This window comes from Cercospora beticola, chromosome 3 (assembly GCF_033473495.1).
Source record: "Cercospora beticola chromosome 3, complete sequence".
NCBI lineage: Eukaryota > Fungi > Ascomycota > Dothideomycetes > Mycosphaerellales > Mycosphaerellaceae > Cercospora > Cercospora beticola.
In genome coordinates this window covers 3,188,891-3,213,187 of record NC_088937.1, presented here as the reverse complement: position 1 = coordinate 3,213,187, position 24,297 = coordinate 3,188,891, and the positions used below count along the sequence as shown (strand labels likewise).

At 53.5% G+C, this 24,297-nt stretch overlaps 8 protein-coding genes across 8 annotated transcripts; 6 read left to right on the top strand and 2 right to left on the bottom strand.

The window, feature by feature from the left end:
- Nucleotides 1-609: 609 nt before the first annotated feature.
- Nucleotides 610-937, top strand: RHO25_005245 (uncharacterized protein; the record flags this gene model as incomplete). Its single annotated transcript, XM_023596152.2, has 2 exons — nucleotides 610-661; nucleotides 723-937. 2 exons carry the CDS (start codon nucleotides 610-612, stop codon nucleotides 935-937), a joined length of 267 nt encoding a protein of 88 aa, XP_023457646.1.
- A 1,542-nt stretch (nucleotides 938-2,479) lies between these two features.
- COX5 (Cytochrome c oxidase subunit 5) lies at nucleotides 2,480-3,287 on the bottom strand (the record flags this gene model as incomplete). The annotated part of the gene is made up of 3 exons (XM_023596151.2): nucleotides 2,480-2,572; nucleotides 2,643-2,836; nucleotides 3,023-3,287. 3 exons carry the CDS (start codon nucleotides 3,285-3,287, stop codon nucleotides 2,480-2,482), a joined length of 552 nt encoding a protein of 183 aa, XP_023457617.1.
- Nucleotides 3,288-4,693: 1,406 nt separating this feature from the next.
- RHO25_005243 (uncharacterized protein) lies at nucleotides 4,694-6,698 on the bottom strand (the record flags this gene model as incomplete). The annotated part of the gene is made up of 11 exons (XM_065602631.1): nucleotides 4,694-4,785; nucleotides 4,852-4,939; nucleotides 5,023-5,085; nucleotides 5,140-5,356; nucleotides 5,414-5,476; nucleotides 5,526-5,722; nucleotides 5,774-5,825; nucleotides 5,877-5,892; nucleotides 5,954-6,199; nucleotides 6,254-6,389; nucleotides 6,444-6,698. 11 exons carry the CDS (start codon nucleotides 6,696-6,698, stop codon nucleotides 4,694-4,696), a joined length of 1,425 nt encoding a protein of 474 aa, XP_065458703.1.
- Nucleotides 6,699-7,970: 1,272 nt separating this feature from the next.
- On the top strand, nucleotides 7,971-9,549 carry RHO25_005242 (uncharacterized protein; the record flags this gene model as incomplete). The annotated part of the gene is made up of 4 exons (XM_023596149.1): nucleotides 7,971-8,205; nucleotides 8,274-8,390; nucleotides 8,444-8,695; nucleotides 8,747-9,549. The coding sequence occupies 4 exons, from the start codon at nucleotides 7,971-7,973 to the stop codon at nucleotides 9,547-9,549; spliced, it is 1,407 nt and encodes a 468-aa protein (XP_023456825.1).
- Nucleotides 9,550-10,199: 650 nt separating this feature from the next.
- On the top strand, nucleotides 10,200-11,010 carry SBP1 (single stranded nucleic acid binding protein; the record flags this gene model as incomplete). Its single annotated transcript, XM_023596148.2, has 3 exons — nucleotides 10,200-10,698; nucleotides 10,749-10,877; nucleotides 10,934-11,010. The coding sequence occupies 3 exons, from the start codon at nucleotides 10,200-10,202 to the stop codon at nucleotides 11,008-11,010; spliced, it is 705 nt and encodes a 234-aa protein (XP_023456872.1).
- Nucleotides 11,011-11,764: 754 nt separating this feature from the next.
- On the top strand, nucleotides 11,765-12,872 carry RHO25_005240 (uncharacterized protein; the record flags this gene model as incomplete). Its single annotated transcript, XM_023596147.2, has 5 exons — nucleotides 11,765-11,773; nucleotides 11,941-11,981; nucleotides 12,034-12,185; nucleotides 12,251-12,658; nucleotides 12,772-12,872. The coding sequence occupies 5 exons, from the start codon at nucleotides 11,765-11,767 to the stop codon at nucleotides 12,870-12,872; spliced, it is 711 nt and encodes a 236-aa protein (XP_023456871.1).
- Nucleotides 12,873-15,041: 2,169 nt separating this feature from the next.
- On the top strand, nucleotides 15,042-17,123 carry RHO25_005239 (uncharacterized protein; the record flags this gene model as incomplete). The annotated part of the gene is made up of 1 exon (XM_023596146.2): nucleotides 15,042-17,123. One exon carries the CDS (start codon nucleotides 15,042-15,044, stop codon nucleotides 17,121-17,123), a length of 2,082 nt encoding a protein of 693 aa, XP_023456870.1.
- An 870-nt stretch (nucleotides 17,124-17,993) lies between these two features.
- On the top strand, nucleotides 17,994-23,602 carry RHO25_005238 (uncharacterized protein; the record flags this gene model as incomplete). The annotated part of the gene is made up of 2 exons (XM_023596145.2): nucleotides 17,994-22,678; nucleotides 22,729-23,602. 2 exons carry the CDS (start codon nucleotides 17,994-17,996, stop codon nucleotides 23,600-23,602), a joined length of 5,559 nt encoding a protein of 1,852 aa, XP_023457629.1.
- Between the last annotated feature and the right edge of the window lie 695 nt (nucleotides 23,603-24,297).

The following is a 24,297-nucleotide window of genomic DNA, read 5'->3' as shown; positions in this document are numbered from 1 at the left end:
CTGCGGCCATGACGTCTCCACGCTGCGTAGACGCATGCGATGGCTCGATCAGGACAGGCCATTCACATGCTCCGAGCGACCCGATCTCCAATCCCGTTGCCGGAAGGTGCAAAAAGCTGAGCCTCGGATGGAGTGGGATGAGAGGTGGGAGCTCAGAGACAGCTGCTAGCTGCGATGGTGACGAAGGTCAAGAGGACGTGAAGAAGATGCTCGAAACCAGGTTCGTGGAATGCTAGATGGACATAGCAACCAATGAGATGCGGGGTGTTGTGGGAATGGAAGGCCCGGCTTCGGTAGACGAGCACGACAAAGGCCGATCCAGACCTCACTCGTCATCGCATCCGTTCGCGGCCAGCCAGGTGGCTCGTCTGTGGTGTTGCGTGGCGCGTTCAGACGACCCATGTGACACGATTTGCACTTGAGACTGCGTGACGAGCGCGATCGCGCCTGCCACGATGTGGCGTAGGTAGCTACGTCAGGCAAGAGCTGCACACGAATATAAGCCCCTCCAACACAGCCTCTTTCTTCACAGCACCGACAACAAACAACACTTCACATTTCACCAAAACAACACCACTTCCAACACTCTCCCCAAACCAATCCATCAACATGTCTGCACCAAACGCCAACAAGCCAAACGAGGGCATCATCGGCCAGATCGGTAGGCCAGTTCCCAGCCCCTCGTTGTTGCCTTCACCACTGACCAATGTACCTCCCCACAGGCAACTCGATCAACAACGCCGCTCAATACGTCTCTGAGACCGTCCAGGGCAAGTCTGCTGAGGCATCCAAGGAGGCCAACAAGGAGCAGGCCAAGGGCAACACCCCAAACGCCAGCATTGGTGACCGCGTCTCTGGTGCCGCCGGCGCTGTCAGCGACAGCCTCGAGCAGAAGAAGCACGAGGGCGCTGCTAAGGCCAACAAGGAGGGCATCTAAATTCTCTTCGACAGACCGACTTCTACGATGGAACGAGAAACGTCAGTGCTCTCTTGCATTCTCTCCACCCACTCCACATAAATTAACGACTCCACAGGGCAGCTCTTCACCTTTCTTACCACCAGCTGAGCTCACACAGTACCTAGCTACGGGTTATTGTTGTACTGCGCCAAGGGGAGGACCTATACGAGTCGCAACCTGGCGATCTCAAGAGTATGATAGCCAGCTGAATAATACCTATTCAGAAGAATTCTTTCCACTTCACTTCGTTGTTTTATTTGAACTTGCGTGCTTCCGCCTGACCATGAGAAGACCTTCACTGCCCGATGAGGAACTTGCCCTCCGCAGATCTCTACAGCTACACAATCTGGTCGAGCTGCACCTCATGCATGAAGCTACCAGAGCTCTGGGGCTGAATCTGGCATAGCCGACGCTGTCACAACTTTCCATCGAGATCGAAGCTTCGGTACTTCCTCCGAAAGCTTGAGTAGTGTTCTCGTCGTGTACTGGGTGAAGACTACCGCTGCGTCTTACTTGGCTGGTGCCTGTCAGTAGCGTGGGCTAAGCCACACATGTGAAGGCCTTTTTGCGAAAGAGCAATTATGAAGACGTAATGGCCGGAAAGCTATGCCCACTTGTACAACCCGTTATGCTCCGCGGCCGGGAAGAGTGTGTGGCTGATAACGACTAGGAAAGGAAAATGCCTCTCGCGGGAGAAAGCACGTTGGTAGCCTGAGGCTACTCTGGTCTCGAGAAGATATCCCCGCCTGATATTCGTCTCGCTTTGCAAAAGAGTCAGAACATGGTACGGTGGAGCTGTCCGAAATCTGCTGATGACTTCTCTACCTGCACATGTCTCGTCTTGCTACTGCCTACCCCGAACGAGTCAACTTGGTCTCTCCCGAGGTGTGTGACAGTGGTGTTCTGGTGCTGTTCGCGTGTGTTGGCCTCAGACTTGCGGCCGCGATTGACGCGACCACCGTAATCGAGGACGTGTGGGTGAAAAGCCAAGGTCAGAACGAATGTACGAGCATCGAGCCTCCAAAGCAGGTCAACTGCGAAGGCTCCCATGGACGGAGGGAAAGTTGCCATGGTTGACGATGCTCGCTTCGGATTGCTGGGTCTGTTCGTTGATGGGGCCATATCGCTGGTTGCTCAGAGCGCCCGTTGTCCGAGCCTAGCGGTGCCTATACACACAAGCATTGAGCGAGCTTCAAGTATTCATACTCGGAGGGTAACAATAGCATTGGTTATCTGCGTCTGTTCGAAGTTCGGCAATAACACTGCAACACGAACAGGCGTGTGAAGTGATTGTAAAAGATTTATGCCATACTGCGCTCCTTTGTACATGGTGGCTTTCTCTGCGACTGAAAAGTTCAGCAAGACAAAACGCCTTTCGTTCACTCTTCTCCCACTTTTACCGCAAACTTCCCTACAGCCAACACAAGGAAAAACGCTCGTGAGTCGAGTGAGATATGCGATTTACCGCTCTAATATGGACAGATAGTACAACACTCTGCGGCTCGCGTCTATGGGAACAGTTTACTCGTCCTTGCCTTTGGGAGGTGACTGCACGAGGCCCTTGCCCTTGTAGTCCTCGCCGCCGATGAAAGTGATTGGCTCGATTTGCTTCTCCTGTAGGCGTAGCGCGTTAGCAGGCTGCTGAAACGGGAACCAGCAGATTCAGTGAATGGCAACCACTTACCTTGAAATACTCATTGGAAGCCTCTTGCCATTCCTTGTTCAAGGTGCGTGGCTTCTCGCGAGCGAAATATCTGGTAAAGCCGAAGAGCGCACCGGCAGCAAGAACACCAACAATGGTGTATGCGAAAACCTTGGTGTTCTCGCCTGGGGGAGCCTGCGCGCGAGGTCCGTGAGGTCCAAAAGCAATCCAGTATGCTGTACAACATCGGGTCAGTATGCGGAACACATCTATACCGTTTTCCAGGCTCAATGGCAGCTCCCTAAGGCGTAGTACACTCCGCCGGGGCTTCATCGGCATAACGCTTTCCGCCAGATCATATGTGGAAGACGCGCGCACGCGCCTCGAATCGGGATGATTTGTATAGAGCAGACATCACGTACCGGCCTTCTTCTCTTGCACAGTGAGTTCGTTCCAATCCACCTTCATGCGGTCACGCAGGGCCATCCACAGATCAGCCTGCTCCTGTGGTGGCATAGCCTCCCACCGCTTCTCAATGTTGGCCAGAGTAGGGTTGGAAATGGCGTGTGCACATCGCTTCTGCTGTGTCGTCTGGCCTCGTGCGAGAGGAGTGAGGCTCGCGGCGGCTGTCCGCGATGAGGACAGGCTGGTCAGGGACTGCCGGAGGAGAGGTGTTGTTCGAAGCATTGCGGCGGCCGGGGGAAGGGAGAGCGGAGGAGAAAAGCGGTGCGGGCGCGAAGAAACACAAGCGGATGCGGCCTGGGGCGTCACCAGGGGCGTATGGTCGGGTTTGCGTGCGCAGCGCTGGTCGTGTCAGTGATGATGATGGAGCTTCGAACTTCTCGTGTGCAAGCTCGGTCCTTGCCGTAACAACTCTTGCCATTGGCACGGCTCCTCCCGCTGGGTCACTTCACGAAAACTCCCGATCGTTCTGTCTGCATGGGCAACAACATCACCACATTTACATCAGCTCTGGCTGATCAGACCTTCGATAATACAGATTGACGTACAATTCACACAGGTACAGCATCTGTGATGTTTGACGACCAGGCTTGACAAAACAAGAATGTCACCGGCCTCGTGCTCACGCGGTTCCTGGTTAATAGGGTTCTGGGGCGAAATGTTGAAACGCAGCCTTCTGACAGAACGCTGGTGAAGCACTAGAGCGGTGTGGATTACGATTGTACAACGTGGACCATATTGGTTCGAATCAGTGCTCCACGAGCACTACCTCGGAGAAGCCTGGCATCTCAGGCGGATACGATATTTTCGTTGTTGGACCGCCGTCACATCTTTTCGCGGTGTCGAACAACGGCCATGACAGACGGTATCGGAATCGCGGGCTCTGGCTCAGACACGCTATGACATTGGATTGGGTCGCTATTTCTTGTGTAGCTCTCATGCTCCACATCTCCTTTCAGAGCATAATCCGAGCGACAACCGACTGCGGCCCCAGCTCTGTTGAATCCAAGCACACGCAAAGCCAGCTTTGCACGTCCAAGTGAACCGGGCCTTCGATCAATGCCGCGATCCCGCCAGCCGGTGTTCTCTCGCTTGTGTACCACAGGATCGTTGTGCTCGAGTGTTGTCCGAGCACATGGGTGGCCTTGTCCTAGGTGTGCGTGCACATACAGCATGCGTTCGTCCAGGAATTAAAGTTCAGGGGAAGACGGCTCCAAGGCATGGATCTCTTGCCATTGACCTGATCGTATTCAGATAAACCAACATACCCAAGCTCATGCACGGGCCCAGCACAGCAATCGGGACAGAAGTGCCACTGGCGTTGCTTCCGTTGTATTGTGCAGCAAAAGTGCCGAGGCTGCGAATATTGCCAACTTCCTGATGCCCGAGGACAGCAGCTCATCCTGGCCTTCATATCGATCAGCAATTTCACAGACTCTTGAGATGAGTGAACATCATTCTGTTCGTACCTGTGACGCCAAAATTTGGGCGGAAAACGTTTTACGACCTTTTCATGGCCTCATATGTGCGATGATATCTCCGAGACCTGCGTCACTGTGGACTTGGAAGACTTCGAATGCTGATGAGCAGGAATTTCTTGCAGTGGTACGAAGTGCTATCAAAGGCATCCATCAGTCCATTTCTTCGATCGTGGAGTGGGAGCTACTCTTGCCGCGTACCTCCGTATCGGCGCTTTTGCCGACTTCTGAAATGGCGATGGTGCCTGTCCCACTGTTCAGCGTCCTGCTCTGCACATTCGACTGCAGAGACCTCATCCAAAAAGACGTACGCCCACTCAGCCCCGACTGCGTCGTGCTGATGCCTGTTGTTGTGCCCTCGCCACGAGTAGTGCCAATCAGTCTCGGCGAGAAACGTCGCTGGGAGGGGTCAGTTTCCTGATGTCTATAGCGCCGTGCGCACATCTGCCGTTCCGATGCTGCAAAGGTCGATTGGAACTTACAATGACTTGTCGAATTGCAGGCATGCAAGCGCAAATAACGGAGAGCTGCAGCTCCAGCTTGGACTGATGATTGGTTAGTTCTGATCGATTCCCAAAGTCAGCGACACTGGCACTTACCCAGACCCCTGGAATCACCCTCGAGTAGGTGAAATTCTTATCCTCGCCGTAATCGACAATTGAATGCAAGCGCATAATACTGATAATTGTGACCAAGAAACCAACCCCAAACATGAACATGACTTGCAACTTTTTCGCGACATTCAGATTCATCTTCCAGAGCTGGTAGATCGGTAGGCCAAGGACTAGGAAGTCCAAAATAATGTTGATGATAGCGCTATAAAGCAAGTCAGCAGTCTGCAGCCAAGCGAAAATCAATGGGCCAAGGACATACGATGACCAAACGATGGGGTTGAGAGCCAGGCATTTGCCTTTGTGCTCCCCATCCCACTGGTTCCTGTAAAGTTGTGAGAGCATGGCCAAGAACAACGATTCTGGGTACATACCATGTGTATGAAAGCGGCCGGCATTGGGTCAGGATGACAATAACGAATGATAGTATAAACAATGCGTTCAGCACGATGACGACGTATGTGATGTGTCGAAAGCGATCCGAGGAGAAGAAGCGCAGATAGGTCAGCAAGAGCGATATCTTGACAAGTCCCAAACCGAAGACATAGACAATCTCATCCGCCAACATCAACTGGGAATGATCAGCAACGCTACCTCTGCATGGACGCTCAGGCCATCGTACTTTTACCATTGGTGTCAGGTTCTGGAAGGGTACCGTCCAAACGTCTTTGCCGCTGCGAACAGAATCAGTCCGCCACTCTCATCGGAATATCCACGAGACTTACAAGCCAAGACGAGTCACTTGTGTAAATGGTCAGCTCTGTGCCGTTACCTCACACTGGGAATCGCGGCCACGACTTACATGGCACTGGAATCACACCGAACGCGATGACGAAGACCAGTGATGTTCCAACAGCCAAGTCGTCCCACCACAGATCGGTGGTCACAGCAGGCGTGCCGCCTCCAGTCTGAATATGAATCTTCGAAATGGTACGAATGATTACAGCGACGATGGCGAAGATCATTCCGCCTATACCTGTGCCAGTTGTGATTCCAGTCTTGTCGCGAATCGGTTTCCCACATATGGTGTCTGATATGTTCTTCGTTGCTGTGAATCCGAGTCAGCATGACTTTCGATGACGAGCTATCATTGGGTTCTCACTCAATGTTTCCTTGACTGTACAGCTCACCATGATGCACTGTGCTGCCTGCTCGCTGATCGTTTTGTTATTGCAAGAACAATTAGTGTCCTCGAAGGAGCATGGCGATGCCTGAACCGAGCTCGCTATGCACACAAGCTTGCAATGGCATTAGTGCATGCAATGCAGACAGAAGAGCGCGGCTTTACACACCCCACACTTCGGCATTGTTCCGATCAACTTAAGAGCTGCTGCTTTTTTCGCTTGAGCAGCATCATCGGCATCGAATGAACTTTGTGCAAAAGCATCCGCAAAGGGATTGGCGAGAGGATCAGCGAAAGGGTCGGCGTAAGGGTCGGCGAAAGATTCGGGTAAGGACTCGGGCCATCTTCGTGACAGGTCGAAAGATGTGGCAGTGACAATGGTGATTGCTCCAAAGAATGATGTCAAAGCGTAACAGGAACGCATGTTGGCGGTCGACGGTGTGTTCACCTTCGCAGAGGAAGATGGCCCAGGAGGTTGAGTTGCACAGATGTCAGCGGAAGCGCAATCATATCTCTATGATTGCAGCAGACTCGTAGCCGCGATGGAGCTCCTGTTGGTAGCCTGGCATACAATGTGTCGGCTCCTGGAGATGCATGCCGCAAGCCGGTTCAATAGAACTCTCCTCCTCAACCACGCTCCCTGCACGGAACGAGAGCGAATCACGAATCTCCTAAACATGCGGAGTCTGTCGCTTCGAGAGTTCGACAAACTCGGAATTGAGCAGCGTGCCCTGGAATACCACATCCTTTTCGCCCCTGGCTTTGTGCACCGAGAACTTGGTGCAGCGCATGCTGTTAAACAGAGTCAGAGCGTTTGGTTGACAAGTGCGGCGAGGGGAAGCCATAACTGGATGCATCGGTCTCGATGCAGTCGTCGTTTTTGAGTGTGCCGCCCGACAATGGCACCGCAAGTTCTGTTTCCTGAAAAACACTGCTCCTGTGCCGGTTGTCCAGAGCAAGTCGAGCAAGCACAAATGTGCCTGGCGCCCGACTCGCAGTGAACGGCCATGGAGTTCAGATGAGCTGTCATGTCCAGGCATCCATGCTTGGTTAGTGAACATACCAGGATTGCGACAAGCCTTCTGATCGTGGATCATGTGTGAGTCCAGCAAATCGCCAAGAACAACAGTGAAATACTCCAGCTCAGTCACTCTGTCACAGTCCATTTGTCGTCTCCGCAATATGTGGCTAATGAAGAAAAAAGTATTCAACAATAACTTCCGTCGTTAATTGACCTTTTTTGAACTGCCGCTGGCCAAATAGTTTTTTCTGTGACCGGTGGACTCCCAGCATGAAGAAGTCCGTCTCAAGGCGTCGCTCGGCCAAGCTCACTTGGTGATAGCAGGGAATACCTTGTTAACGACATTGTCAGCCCCCGCTCAACACGCTGACCCCATTAAATGTGAAGCCCAGAACATTGTTGCAACAAGCCTATAGAGTTTGGTCGACAGTGTGCCTGCGGCGCCGAATGGAGGACTTCCTGGGACCAGCTTGCATCTGGAATTACACGAATAGCATGGGCATAACTTATCCCTACTTGCAGCAAGGCTGCGCTCTCGTTTGGCGAGGCATTGGCGACACACGCGTGCACGATGCGGCGAATTCCAACCAGGTGAGCCGCTTTCATATTGCTGATAGCGCCAGGCAGCACTGACGCCGAATTTTGCGATTCTGGCGACCACATGGAGTGGTAAAGATGTTGTTCCAACTCGCTCGTTTGTGTCTAATTCTGTCGCTCACTCCAATTCTTTCAACACGTTTTCATGCATACGCATATCCGGAGCTGGTCGGGCTTATAAACGATAATCGACATTCGCACGCGCGCGAGCAGCCTGCACAGTTCGAGACCAAGGAGCGGACTGAAGAACAACAGAAGCTATATGCTCGGCAACTCGAGGTACTCACTGGTTTGGTGGATGCTCTGGCTCCTGGTATGCGAATGTGAATCCTCTCTCTTGATGAAGCGCATACGTGCAGCGTCTTACTTGGACTGATACAGGAACTCTTGACGCCGCTCTGAGCTTTGGCGGCGGATGGTCAGGTTTTGGCAGTATAGATATAGGTAATGGTCCCATTGACGTTTGGGGCCAGTTTCCCTTTGAGCCTCCGGGTCCATGTAAGTATTCCTGAGGGTTTGAGTACAAGCTCAGCGATACTGAAAACTTGCAGACGATCAACGAGGCCCATGCCCGGGTCAGAATGCGCTTGCAAACCACCACGTTATCAGTCACACTGGGATCGTCTCAATATGGGAGGTGATCGAAGGAACAATGGCGGTCTTCAACTTGGGATATGACATTGCCCTGTTGTCTGTCCTTGCTGCAGTCATCTCGGGCGGTGACCCTGTAACGATGAAGTATTCACTGGGTGGGCCAGATCCAAGAGTTGGGGCTCCTCTTGATGGTCTGCTAGGCATCTTCGGTGCGTCTGATAAGGGGCTGCAATCAGAAACAGGCTGACAAAGAGACTCAGGCACACCGCAAGGTCTTGAACACACCCACAACTTCGTGGAGTGCGATTCATCCATGACGCGCCAGGACGTCTACCAGTATGGAAACGCCTGGACGATGGACGTGAATTTGTTCCTCCAGTTCTATGAATCGGTGCCATATGGCGGTCTCTTCACACGCGAGGCCATCGTGCGGGCTTCGTGTGTTCGCTGGCACCAATCTAAAGATTGGAACCCGTTCTTCTATTACGGTCCAGGCACAGGCTACTTCCGGAACTTCGCACAAGAGGTCATAATGCTCTTCGGCAACCACTCTGATGGCAGCATAGATGGAGTGTTGACGCACGACATCCTGTACTCATTCTACGGCCTGACCAGTGATCCTGTACCCTTCACGTACCGCGAAGGATGGGAAAGGATTCCAGAAAATTGGTATCGCAGGCCAGTGCCCTTTGATTTCCTTGGCCACATAACTGAGCTCTTGGTCTGGTTTGGGCTGTGTCCGGAGCTGGCAAGTATTGGAGGTAATACCGGGACACCAAATTCATTTGTTGGCGTTAATGTCAACGACCCGGCTTCAGGAATTGCCAATCTTCCTAACTTGTTGGAGGGCACCAATCTGCTTTGCTTCTTGTTGCAAATGCTTAAATTTGTTTCGCCGTCGTTCACCAATAACATTTACGCGTCCATATTCGGCTTGGTTGGCGACGTAACAGCGACCTTGGGGTGTCCAGAGATACCAGACCTGACTAGAGGTGGCGAAGCGCTCTTCGCAAATCTGCAAGCTACATACCCAGGAGCACGGATGGCAGAGTCTGGATTTTAATGCATAGTGCACCGCTGGAGCTTTGGAGTGGTGGCCGGTGGACATGGGAGGCGCTTGTAAATACCAGTGCAAAGCATGACTTCTTCAGCACTCCGCGCAATCTTCATGGTCGCGTTGCTCCTTTGATGGCCAGCTCTCGCCTGCTTCATGCCCGGCTTGATCCGTGTGTCCAGTAGTGGCTGCAAAGAGATACGTCTGAAGAATGCACGTGTCCCGATGCCAATGTGCCTGAGTGATCGTCAGACGTATCATCGTACTGAAGACGGTGTGGGGTTTGGCGAGAGTGCTAAAAATCCAAGGCTTCGTGTTCGTGCCCCTCAGTCGAGCCAGGGCGCGTTGCAGAAAAATTCGGCCTGTGTGCAGCCAAATAGCTATACGACCATGCCGTATATCAGGAAGAAACCTTCTTGCACTGGGACTACCGCTCTCATGGTGAACGAGCGAAAGTGCTCATACTTTTGACTTATCGTGAAGGGCGACAGGGGTGACTAGCGTCGTGCGCACGGGCGTTTGCCCAAAGACCCCTCCTTCTCGCGAATTTGTACACAACACCACAAACACCGACATTCTCGACAGAAAGCTTGCGTTCCAGCAGACCGGACCGCACGACATATCAATCTCACCCGACTATCGTCCAAAGACTAGCAAACATGGCGGAAGAAGAGAAGAAGGTGGACGCCACTGCGGAGACGAAGACGGAGGACAAGAGCGTCACCGAGAAGGCATCTGACGCTGCAACGGCTGCCAAGGACAACGTCTTCAGCATGTTCGGTGGTGGACCCAAGAAGGAGGCCAAGAAGGATGATGAGGAAGCGGAGAACGACCGCTCAGGCAGCTCCAAGGCGCAGAAGGATAAGGAAGCCGCCGAGAAGGATGACGACGACGAGGACAAGGCCGACGAAGAGGAGGCCGATGCACACTTCGAGCCAGTCGTCCATCTCACCGAGAAGGTTGAGACCAAGACAAACGAGGAGGCCGAGGAACAGACATTCAAGATGCGCGCAAAGCTCTTCAAGTTCGATCGTGAGAGCCGAGAGTGGAAGGAGCGCGGCACTGGCGACGTCCGACTCCTCAAGCACAAGGAGAACGGCAAGACTCGTCTGGTTATGAGACGCGACAAGACTCTCAAGGTCTGCGCCAACCACTACAGTATGTGCGCTCTATCCGCTTGGCTATGCACTTGACTAACAAACGTATAGTCGTCCCGGACATGAAGCTCTCTCCAAACGTTGGCAGCGACCGCAGCTGGGTATGGAACGCTGCAGCTGATGTTTCGGAGGGTGAGCCAGAAGCTTGCACCTTGGCCATCCGTTTCGGCAACCCAGAGAGTACGTAATCCAGTGTCGCGAAAGTGGCTACAGATTTACTAATTATTTGTCCACAGATGCGAACTTGTTCAAGGAAGCTTTCATCAAGGCTCAGCAAGAGAACGAGGCCATCTTCGGCAAGAGCGATGCGTAGAAATAGTCCTAAACTATGACCTCTTCGAAGGCTGTACGCCACAGGCTTCTGGCCGGGTCATTGCTGCCAACCACTTTGACCAACGCCAAGGGACAGTGATAAAGCGCCTGTGTGTCCAAGTCCTATTCACAGGCTGAAGCACGACGCTGCGCCACCTCATTTTATCTGGGCGTTCCGTACTGCGATCAATGATCGATACCCTCAACACAAAATGCACAGATCCCCCGCGCGGCATTGTATATGCACAACGCGCTCCCAGAATGAGCGGAAAGCCGTTCATGAAAGCATTGTCACAGACAGAAAGCAAGTTAGATAGACTCACATGCATGAACCACCATTCTCCAACGATCGCAGGTTGTGCACTGTACCAATCATTTCACGTGCAGCGTGCGAATTGTCGCTCACGACTGTAATTCCATGTGTTCATGAAATGTAGTGAGGGAACGCATGGCGCACGGAGGATGGTCCCGCTTTTGGCGAGCTCGTCTCGACTCTTGACTTTCCATGCGGGTCCACCACAGCACCTCGACCTGACCACCTCACGCCTCCTCCATCCGCACACCTCTCCACCTCGACACGCTCCACGACACTGCGACCGAACCATCCGATAGCCGAGACCACCGCGACTTCAGTTTGCTAGATTGCAGCTGCCTCACTTTACTCAACAAAGCCGCAGCGCGCTTGCGCCAGCACGCGAGTGAGCGCGCAGCCAATTTACGCACAGTAACAATCAGCTTGTGACAATACTGCGACAATGCCAGACGTGAGTGCTCTTCTGCCTCATTCTCATCGATCAAAACCCACACTCGTCGCTTGCACATTCGCTCGCAACATCCACTGCCCACCGGCACCACAACCGCGCACTCACAGCACACCTTCAACACCATGTCGCAACCCAAGCGCAAGAGGCAGACTGACACCAGCAAACAGGTCAAGCGTACCGTCAAGCTCGTGACTAACCAGCGCGTCACGTAAGTCTGAACCTTGCGAACCTGAAAGGCATCCGGCTAACCACTTGCTCAGCGATGATCCGCCGGAGGTCGAGGGTTTCCCAATGCGAGCATGGGACATTAGCATCTACCTCGTCGGTCCCGATGGCGAAGACATCCCAGCGAGCTGCTTCGAAAAAGCGACCTACCTCCTCCACGAGTCGTTCGGCAAGCGAATGAGGCAGAGTATGTACTTTCTCGCACATGTGCTCAGAATGAACGAATAGAACGTGAATACTGATTGATCGTAGCTTTCAAGGCCCCCCCGTTCGCGATCAAGGAGAAAGGATGGGGTGAATTCGACATGGCAATCACGCTCGTGCCAATCGGAGCACCTAAGGGAGGTGATCAGACTCTACAGCACGACCTCAACTTCCAGCAGGAGCGTTACGAGAGCACGCATTCGGTCACTTTCCGGAATCCAAAGGGCGAGTTGCTCGAAGCGCTGCGTCAATCAGGGTCCGTCGGCGATGCTGGTGCTACGAACGGTGCCTCAGCCGCGAAGCCAGAGAAGAAGAGACAGAAGCAGAACCGCAATGTGGACATGGAGAAGCTCGCGGAGGCCCTGCCACAACTTCCTGAGGATGACCTCCTCCAGGTGGTGCAAATGGTACACGACAACAAGAGCGAGGAGACGTACACTAAGAACGATGTCGAGAGTGAGTACACCCTTGGACCAGCCCTGAGCGAGCCAGACCTCGGAGTCTGGCCTGCAAAGATTGCTCAGATGCAAATGAAATTTGACGTCCCACGTATACTGACAGGTCTGCAGATGGGGAGTTCCACGTCGACCTTTACACCTTACCAGACCAGCTTATCAAGATGCTCTGGGACTTCACCGAGAAGCGCGTGGACATGAGCGTTTTGGCTTAGAACTCCAACTTTACGATGATCCATGGCATGAGAAGTTGAAAAGTTCCTGAGCGCCAGGAGTAGCGACGAAGACTGTGGGAGGGGCCTCGGCACTAGGATGCTGGAGGCACTGGGACATCCTGGCAGAGAGACGTGCGACTACTGCTACTATTGCTGCTGTACCATTTGGCGGAGCGCGGCGTTATCGGTGCATTACGGGCATTCACGAGCCGCGGCAATAGCTATGAGCGACCGTGGCAACGACGATGAAGGGTATCTCGTTCGGTCCGGTATCAAAACTTTGGATGAGTGAGATGAAATTCAAATCAAGTTTCACATTGCGTCGTAGCGAATGTCAATTCTGGCGACGGTATGGAGCTGTGGTTGCATGGACAGATGCATCGCACTGCCCGTTCGTTTAGAGTATCTGTCAGTTGTTTACCTGCGGCAATGGAATAATCCCGATTTGAGGAGTGGCGTGACTGCCACATGGCATGCCGGGGGAGCTTTCAGTCCGCCAAGCTGTCGAAACCGGTGTGCTTGATAGCCAACATTGACGCGCGCATGCAGAAACGGACCATGAGCATATTTGTGGTTGGAAAGAGGAGTGCCTCGCGCCGCAATGCAGCAGTATTCATCAATGTCGAACTCGAGATACGAGGCGATGGATCTTAATATACGATGCACTGGAGCCACAAATGATGATTACAGTAGACTACGTTTCGAGAGACGACGACCTTGCAAGCGAGCGAGTATTGGCGGCACGAGCGATAAGTCTTCCAACTGCATAGGGCCCGACTTGCATCCACCGCTTGCATACAAGATTTATCTCGAGACATATCTGAGCACGTTAACGCCCTTCGAGACTCGAGTCTGCCGTCCGTCAGCCACGTGCCCTTCCTGGCTCGGCGCTTGGGAATTGCAGTTGCTCGAAGCGGAAAGTCAGCTTATTCTCGCCAATGCTGCCGCTCTCAACCGACGCTGCTCGGCGCGTTGGCAGATATGGCTAGCACATCGAGGACGAAATTGCGCTGCTAGGCTAGTTCTTGGTCACAAAGTTATGGAGCTGTGAACAGGGCGTTGGCGTCCGCGGCGCAAGCCAGAGGGAGTTCTGGACCGTACGGGAAGCGCACCGAGCGCCCTCAGCACCACACGGCGCAGATCGACCACGCCAAGTCGGCAGGATCGCACTGGTCGTTGAGGCCAGGAGGTGCGGTATGGTATTGCAGACGATGGTCGTGAGAGGTATCGAGGCCGGGTTCGCTTCATGAGGCTGCGAAGTGGACAGGAAGCATGCAGCTGGGGCCATTTGCGCTAGGCGCGCTGTGCCACAGAAGTCGGAAGAGAAATCTGGCGACTGGCGGTGGAGGCGCGTGGATGGACGACAAGCATCGCTGCAAGGTACGGGTCGTGGCCAATCGGGCGTGTGAAACACGAGGTCTGCAGACAAGCTTGGCTGGGATGACGACTCGCATGGCCGCGAGCGCACAAAGGCGTCTCGAGTGGCTGCGACGCGCTGCCACCACTTCCACTCCCTCGCCCGCCCTTCACTCGCCCTCACGCACCTGCACCTGCTGCCGTCGCTCTTTCCCTCCATCTATCTGCTGCAAACTCCCGTGGGGCCTCGATCGGTGGGCCGCTCGCACTTCAGCCGGAACCGCCACTGCCGCTAACCGCAGTCCACATAGCTGCGCTCCGTGCACCACCCATTGTCGCTGGGGCCCGCGTCTCTCCTTTCCGCAGCAATCTCCAGTTCATTATCACTGCCTCTCTCCCACTCCACACAATGGCACAATAGCCCTCCGTCAGGGCCTCGGGCGCGTGGCCGATCTATTGCCTCCCATTGACTCCATTCACCGCCGCCGTCCACTGCACGCGCCATTGCAGACCCCCGACACAGCATTGTCTACAACCTCACCGACTCGGCCGCGCATTCACAGACGACCTCCGCGTCCCACGCTCGTTTAGCAGTCATATCCTTCGCATCCCCGGCGCCGCGAGATCCCAGAAAACCGCTCCCTACCTCCATCGGAAGGACTGCACTGTACCCGGCCACGACTTCTGGTGCGAACCAGCAGCACCTCTCTGCAACCCAGAACCGCACTGGTTTACACAAAGCGACGCATTGGCCCCTCATTCCTTATTGCAAGCAACAAAGACAACAGCAACCCCCCCTCCGCGCTGGCCGCGATGCAGCATTTACAGCACCACCATTTCGCCCGACACGGAGGCATGCCCGGCGTCCCCTTCGCTTCTGATGCCGGGCATGTCATGTCGCCTCCGAATCCAGATGTCTTATCAGGCGCGTTACTTCCCCGCGCAGAGGTTCAAGACTTTGGCCTCAGTCTCAACCTTAGCGCTGCCGCTACTCCTTTCACCCATGGCCTCAAAGGAGTCAACCAATATCTGAACTACCTCCTGGCCAATGTACTGGTCCTGTCGTTCATGATATTGCTCGCCGGCACGCTCATATACAGATGGATCGGAATGATCCACAAGCACATGCGGCATCTGTTCACTATGGGAGGGCAAAGGGATCAGCGCTATTTCATGCATAACCATACCAAGGTGTGGCCGTGGATCAAAAGATACGTGCTCTACGCGCCTTTCTGGAGGGTGCGACACAATCGAGAATTCACTTTGTGGCAGAAACAGGTCACTGTCGGGACTCTGCCATCGCGATTCCATTCCTTCCTCTTATTCGTTTACTTGGCCTCGAACGCTGGATACTGCGCCGCACTTGACTACACGCAGCCTTCGCCGAGCGTGGTCGCCGAATTCAGAGGCCGTACCGGTGTTCTGGCTGCGCTTAACATGATTCCCACCATCTTGTTCGCGCTTCGAAACAACCCCATGATCCCTCTGCTGAGAGTGCCCTACGACACTTTCAACTTATTGCACCGATGGACGGCACGCATGATGGTTCTGGAAAGTATACTACATACGATTGCCTGGGGAGTAAATGCATGGAGCGCTGGTGGAAGCAAACAGCTTGAACTCTCCTTGAGTACCTCTGTGAGTTACAGTTGGGGTATGGTGGGCTCGGCCGTATTCACCTATTTGGTGATTGCATCATGTGGACCAATTCGGCATCATTTCTACGAATTCTTCATTAACTCGCATCGAATTCTGGCCTTTCTCGGCATTATCGGAGTGTACGTTCACCTGGACGCGGCCAAACTGCCCATGCTGCCGTACGTACAGCTCAGTCTGATCTTCTGGGCCACTGAGCTGGTTGCACGGACCTATCGGATCCTGTATTACAACTGGAGCCGAAAACGAGGTTGGACCAAAGTCACGATCGAATGGCTTCCAGCAGAAGCATGCCGCGTGACTTACCAGATCTCGAGGCCGTGGAAATGGAGGCCAGGTGCACACGTACATGCATACCTGCCGTCAATCGCGTGGGTAGGCAGCCATCCTTTCTCAATAGCTTGGGCGGAAAACAGGCCGCTACATGCACCAGCAATGGAGATTGAAATGGAGAAGCTCCCTCCGATGACAACAGGAGTTTTCAGCGATCAAGTCCGACAAAGTATGTTGGCACGACAGAGCATGATGGGGCGCGTGCAGATTCCCACGAAGCCCATCACATTGGCAGAGATGGCGAACGTGGCAGAAGTCGCCCACAAGCCGGCAGATGGCAATGTTACGGTGACTGGCAACGCCAAAGTCACCAACATTTCCCTCGTCATTCGAGCGCGAGAAGGCATGACAAGGAAAATGTACGACAGGCTCCTCAAAAATGACCGGCAGCCCATAACAACGTGGGGCTTCATGGAAGGGCCGTACGGCGGGCACGACTCGTTGTCCTCGTATGGAACCGTAATCCTGTTCGCTGGTGGCATCGGCATCACGCACGCAATCGGCTACGTCCACGACCTGATGTCCCAATACGCGGCAGGAATGTGCTCAACGCGTAAGATATTACTGGTCTGGTCAGTACCGAACACAGAATGCCTGGAATGGGTCCGAATATGGATGGACCAAATCTTGCGAATGGAGCACCGAAGAGAGCTTCTTAAGATCCAGCTCTTCATTACGAAACCCCGGCACCGAGGAGAAGTCGTGTCGAGTACGGGCTCTGTGCAAATGTTTCCCGGGCGCTGCCGGCCTCGCGCTGTGATTGAGAAGGAAATACCTGACAGAATCGGCTCCGTCGGTGTCACCGTGTGTGGTCCAGGCGCGCTGGCCGACGATGTGCGGGCGGCGTGTCGAGCACACGTGGAAGACGCGAGTTTGGACTTCATCGAGGAAGCGTTCACATATTGATTGCTTTGGAGCGAGCACCCGCAAACACCAGAACATTTTTGTTTCATCACAGCATGAGCGGAACCTGACCAACTAGCTACAGGATTTCTTACGACGTTACGGTGGGCAACACAATGCCACGTTTTCTGCGCCAGCAATTGAATCTGGCTGGCTGCTTTCTGCGAAAGATACCACTCTGCGCGCGCCTACATTTGTGACTGCATAGCGAAAGAAGGAGGACCATTGGGCTGCATTAGGCTATTACCTTTAGTGTTTTTCAATAGATTCGAGCAGAGTAAAAGCAAGAAACCATTTCACAAACTGTCTCGTCTCACTGTTGTATGAGCTTCCAATGGGTCTGGAACAATAACAATAATAGCACGATCGGCACGCAGTGCACGTGTTCGTGACTATCAGTTCTTGGTCATGAGGCTTAAATACGAGGATTCAAGCCAATTAGAGGCGTGATCGGATGAGCTCTCGCACACTGAACAAAAGACTTCCGCGTGAGTGGTGATGACCAATTTGAGGCTGAGTTGCCGAACAACGTAGCCAATGTCATCCGAATCGTCGTTAGGCCCCAGCTGTTCTAGCAAAGTGAGCCTTATAGTCGTGCCAAGGAGAGCAATATCCGCAAGCGTGGTAGCGCCTCCAGAGTGTGACGTGCAAAGAAGGGCGACCAGGGTCTCCGACTGACGCAGCTGGGATCTCGAAGCTCCGCGACGAGCATGAACCCTCCGCATCTCGCTGTCACTGGAAGTGAAGCGGCGCGCTGGCCAAATTTGCGCACTCCACCGAACTCACCAGCAATCGATCGAACGTACACACTATCACCATTGGCGCGTGTTGCTCTTGCGGTCGTGGAATGCAGAGCCGTGGGCGAACGCGAACATGGACGGCGACAATCCCGAATTGCAGGCGCAGTTGCGCCAACTCGACCATGAGTTGGAGGAGGGAGATATCACGCAGAAGGGCTATGAGAAGAGACGTACCATGATCCTCAGCCAATACTTGTCTCCCGAGCAGCTGCAGGCGGCGGGCGTGGCGAACGACCGGACCATGAGCATGGCTTCGGGACAAGCAGTGCACAACCGCCAGACGAGTTACGGCAGTATCCAGCCTTCAATACACGGTCCCGACTACACTGCATACGCCCCGGACTATGGCCACGGCATGCAGCAGCAACAGCAGTATGCCAATGCCTACCCACCAAGGCCCGTCACGCCCGGGAGCATGGCATCTGGGCCTGTACAGCGATTTCAGGAACAGCAGTTGGGCATTCCACCACGATCAGCACAACGGCAGGCCTCTGGTGGGCATGGGAGCTTGCGCCCAATTACTCCTGGCAGCCGGCCGGAGAGTCCGGGCAGCAGGTACAGTGTTGGATCCGCGTCAGGCACAATGGTGAACTCCGACTATGCCTTCAATCCCAACGATCCCAAGCACGCGCAACAACCGTGGTCTCCTGAAGGCGCTGGAAGCCGAATGAGCACCATGTTGGACTCGCAGCAAGGATACTTCAGCGACTTCAACAGCAATCAGATGCAGAGTGATGATCAGAGGATGAGCTATGGAGGACCACAGCGCTACAGCATGGGCGAAGCTTTCTCTCCGACAGCCATGGTGCCACCGCCTTTGATGAGCGACGATATTTCCAGTGCTCCGATCCACCAGCTACCCCTCGAACCACGAGACGTGCCATTCGCAGTCTACGATCCGCACAACAACAGCATACCAATGTCGAAGTTCGACAATATTGGCGCGGTTTTGAGGCACAGGGGTAAGATGCAGGCGCGGCAGCCCGCCTATTGGGTGTTAGACTCAAAGGGCAAAGAGACGGCCTCGATAACATGGGACAAGGTAGCTTCAAGAGCAGAGAAAGTCGCGCAGGTCATAAGAGACAAGTCCAATCTGTATAGGGGCGACAGAGTGGCACTAGTCTACCGAGACAGCGAAATCATCGATTTCGCAATCGCGTTGATGGGCTGCTTCATTGCAGGGGTGGTCGCGGTGCCCATCAACAATGTCAATGATTACCAGAAGCTCTCCTTGCTCTTGACGACAACGCAGGCGCATCTGGCGCTTACGACCGACAACAACCTAAAAGCCTTTGCAAGAGACATTTCGACCCAAAGACTTAAGTGGCCTACAGGGGTAGAGTGGTGGAAGACGAACGAGTTCGGATCCTATCACCCCAAGAAGAAAGACAGCGATGCGCCTCTGCAGGTCCCCGATCTTGCCTACATCGAGTTCTCAAGAGCGCCAACAGGTGACTTGCGCGGCGTGGTCTTGTCCCACAGAACGATTATGCACCAAATGGCATGTTTGTCAGCCATTCTTTCGACGATACCGGCTACACAGAACAACGATACATTTTCATCACATCTCAAAGCTTCGGACGGATCTTTTGTGGTGCCTCGGCCGGGCAGACATGAGACAATAATGTCTTATCTGGATCCTCGAGAAAGCTGCGGTCTGATTCTCGGCGTGCTTTTGGGCGTGTATGGAGGGCATACTACGGTATGGTTCGAGAGTAAGACGGTGGACACACCTGGATTGTATGCGCATCTCATTTCGAAATACCGTGCAACGGTCATGGTGGCAGACTATCCGGGCTTAAAGCGTGCAGCGTACAATTACCAGCAGGATCCCATGGCGACACGGAACTTCAAGAAGAACATGGAGCCAAACTTTGCAAGCGTCAAGATTTGTCTGATCGATAGCTTGACTGTGGACACCGAATTCCATGAAATTTTGGCCGATCGATGGCTGAAGCCTATGCGCAATCAGCGAGCGAGAGAGTTGGTCGCGCCCATGCTTGCGCTACCAGAACACGGTGGTATGATTATTTCAGTGCGAGACTGGTTAGGTGGCGAAGAGCGCATGGGATGTCCTTTGACTATTCAGCAAGACGAAGAGGATAGTGATTCGGATCCTGGTAGTCCCACAACGAATGGCTACACAAGTCTTCTGGACGGCAGCACTGCGAGCAAAAAGAAAGCGCAAAAGACGAGCCGGACAGAACTGAGTGAGGTGCTGTTGGATAAGGAGAGTTTGAAGACGAATGAAGTTGTCATTATCGCGCTCGGCGAAGAGGCTCGGAAACGAGCGAACGAGCCGGGAACTGTTCGAGCTGGAGCCTTTGGATACCCAATTCCCGATGCGACCCTCGCTATCGTTGATCCCGAAGCAAATCTGCTGTGCGCACCATACACGGTTGGAGAGATTTGGGTTGACTCGCCATCACTCTCTGGTGGCTTTTGGGCGTTGCCTAAACACACCGAAACGATCTTCCACGCCCGACCTTACAGATTTGTGGAAGGCAGTCCTACACCTGTTCTGGTCGAGCCAGAATTCCTCAGAACTGGGCTTCTGGGCTGCATCATCGAGGGCAAGGTCTTCGTGCTCGGACTCTACGAAGACCGCATCCGGCAACGAGTAGAGTGGGTTGAACATGGATTGCAAGAAGTCGAACATCGTTACTTCTTCGTGCAACATCTGGTTGCCAGTATCATGAAGACTGTGCCGAAGATTTACGATTGTTCGGCGTTTGATGCGCATGTCAATGGCGAGTATCTACCGATCATCCTCATCGAAACTCAAGCTGCGAGCACAGCTCCAACGACGACTGGCGGACCTCCCCGACAACTGGACATACCTTTCCTGGACTCTCTCAGCGAGCGAGTCATGGAGGTCTTGTACCAGGAGCATCATCTTCGCGTGTATTGCGTGATGATGACTGCACCGAATACACTGCCTCGTGTAATCAAGAACGGCCGAAGAGACATTGGCAACATGCTCTGCAGAAAAGAGTTCGACAACGGCAATTTACCCTGCGTGCACGTCAAGTTTGGCGTCGAACGTGCAGTACAAAACTTGCCACTTGGCGATGATCCTGCTGGCGGGATCTGGTCGCCCATGGCAAGTCAGGCTCGACAGGACATGCTCGCTATGCACTCTGACAAGCAGTACTCCGGTGTAGATCATCGAGAAGTCGTCATTGATGATCGCACGAGTACGCCACTGAATCAGTTCAGCAATATTCATGATCTGATGCAGTGGAGAGTGTCGCGGCAATCGGAAGAATTGTCCTATTGCACCATCGATGGCAGAGGCCGGGAAGGGAAAGGCGTCAACTGGAAGAAATTCGATCTGAAGGTGGCAGGTGTCGCACTCTACCTGAAAAACAAGGTCAAGGTCCAGCCAGGAGACCACTTGCTACTGATGTACACGCACTCCGAAGACTTCGTGTACGCCGTACATGCCTGTCTCTGCTTGGGTGCGGTTGCGGTACCAATGGCACCCATCGATAGCAACCGACTCAGTGAAGATGCTCCCGCGTTGCTGCACATGATCGCGGACTTCAGGATAAAGGCGATTCTCACTAATAATGATGTGGAAAGCGTGCTGAAGCAGAAGACTGTTTCGCAGCACCTCAAGCAATCTGCGCTGATTCTGAAGGTCAATCTTCCCTCGACATACAACACTTCTAAGCCACCGAAACAGTCTCACGGATGCAGAGAACAAGGCTTGACAATACGACCGGCTTGGATTGCGCCAGGGTACCCGGCCGTCATCTGGACATATTGGACGCCGGACCAGCGACGTGTTGCTGTGCAGCTAGGACACAATACCCTTATGGCGCTCTGCAAGGTCCAAAAAGAGACTTGCCAGATGACCTCCACGCGCCCCGTCCTGGCTTGTGTGCGAAGCACGATGGGCATCGGCTTCCTCCACACCTGCATGATGGGCATATTCCTCGCAACGCCCACGTATTTGGTCTCGCCTGTCGACTTTGCTGGTAATCCCAACATTCTGATGCAGACTCTTGCTAGGTACAAGATCAAGGACACCTACGCCACCGCGCAAATGCTGGAGCACGCTATTGCCCATGGCGCAGGCAAAGGCATCAATCTCATGGAGTTGAAGAATCTCATGATCTCAACAGAACAGCGACCAAAGACCGACGTGTATACGCACGTCAGACAGGCTTTCGCGCAGTCTGCTCTTGACAAGACTGCCATTAACACGATATACAGTCACGTTCTTAACCCGATGGTCGCTAGCAGGAGCTACATGTGTATAGAACCGATAGAGTTATATCTGGAGCCGACGAGTCTACGGAGAGGCCTGGTCGTACCAGTCGACCCAGACCAGGACCCGTTTGCATTACTCGTACAGGATTCGGGCATGGTGCCTGTCAGCACTCAGATCAGTATTGTCAATCCAGAGACAAACCGACTATGCCTGGTTGGCGAGTATGGTGAGATCTGGGTGCAATCAGAGGCTAACGCACATTCTTTCTATGGCAGCAAGGATGCGTTCGATGCGGAGCGCTTCAATGGGCATACAGTCGATGGTGATCCGGGCGTACGATACGTGAGAACAGGTGATCTCGGATTTCTTCACAGCGTAAGCAGACCTATCGGGCCTGGTGGTAACATGGTGGAGATGCAAGTGCTGTTCGTGTTGGGTTCCATTGGCGAGACATTTGAGGTTAATGGGCTGCAACACTTCCCGATGGACGTTGAGTCTAGTGTGGAGAAGTGTCATCGAGCACTTGTGCGAGGCGGATGGTAAGTCCTGTCCGGTTGGCAATTGCTGAGAACTTGCTAACACATCACAGTGCTATCTTTCAAGCAGGTTCGCTCCTTGTGTTGATCGCCGAAGTTCGAACAAGAGCTTTCCTGGCGTCACTCGTGCCCATCATTGTCAACACAGTCCTTAACGAGCACCAGCTTGTACTTGACATTGTCGCATTCGTTGCTCTCGGCGATTTCCCACGCTCAAGACTTGGCGAGAAGCAGAGAGGGAAGATATTGGCCAGCTGGGTCAGCCGGAAGATGCGAACAATAGCGCAATTCAGCATTCGTGATCCAGACGCTGAAGGCAGTGTTGGCACTGCAGTGCCCGAAGAACACTTTGCGCGAAGAAGTAGCGCTCAGAGCGGCAACGCTCCCGGTGCAGCCAGTCTACGTCGTGGCGAAAGCTCCCTCCGACAAGTACAAAGTGTCAACCATCTGGCCGCAGCGGAACCTATCGCCGAACAGGATGGCCACTTGACTGTCCAGACCCAACCACGATCACTATCAATGACACAAGCCTCTGCACCCTTCACAGGCGACCCGAACGACGACACACCAACCAACGAACGCAACCCTCACCTAAACCTGAACACGACGCTAGATTACTCGCCCATCCAACCCTACAACACAGAATTACCAGAGCAATCGCGATACGCGACCGCGCCCTTCGATAATGGATCACCCGAATACGATCGCCGCGATTCAGATTGGGATACCTCTGCCACTTACCAACCTGGTCATGGCTATCCCGACTGGCCGACCGATCACGCGCCCACTAACTACGACTCCGACAGTCCCGTGGAAATGCCCAAACCACTTGGCCCAGCATTGCGAGTCACAAATCGAGGGAGTGGGATAAGTGATACTTCTGATTGGGGCGAGAGCGCGCTAAAGGATATGAATATTGGGAAGTAGATAGTACTTTCTGAACCTGGATAGCGAGCGGCGAATTATGCCTTTGCATGACGATAGTCAAGAGGAGAGAACAGGAAAGACTACCTAGCATCGTCTTGTCAGTGAGTGGAGAATTTTTTCGGTCATATGTTTGTACAGAGCTCTGCATGTATAGTGGTGGTGGCGGGGTTGTGGTGCATGGCTTCTGGGAAGAGGGGCACAAGACAGAGATATTGGTTAGACGCTCATGGCGACACGACGTGGACGAATTGAATGAAGACTTCCACGAGGCGCTTAACTAGATGATGCAAAATGAAAATTGGCTTGCTGAACCACCAGCTGACCTACTTTGTTCAACTCCAAATTCGAAACGATAGTGTCCGACTAGAATTGAAAGGCGCGTAGGAGGCCCGTCGCGTCTCAATGATCCGAAGGCGTTTCTGTGCTCTAGTCGGTAGTGTATAACGTTGGCTCTGCGCGCTTCTAGGGAGACGTGTGCGAAACGTGGTTTGTTCACGAGTGAGTCGCATTTGAAACTGGAGAAGATACTGCATTAATGAACTGGTCGTCATCGTCATTGCTGTCGTCTACGAACGCTCCACTTTGACGTTACTGCTGTCTCTCTCTCTCTTAATTTTCTGTCTCTACTATGCTGTCTCGTCCGCAGTAATTCCACTTCGTTCTGAGATAGATATGACCATGCACACATTGAAAAT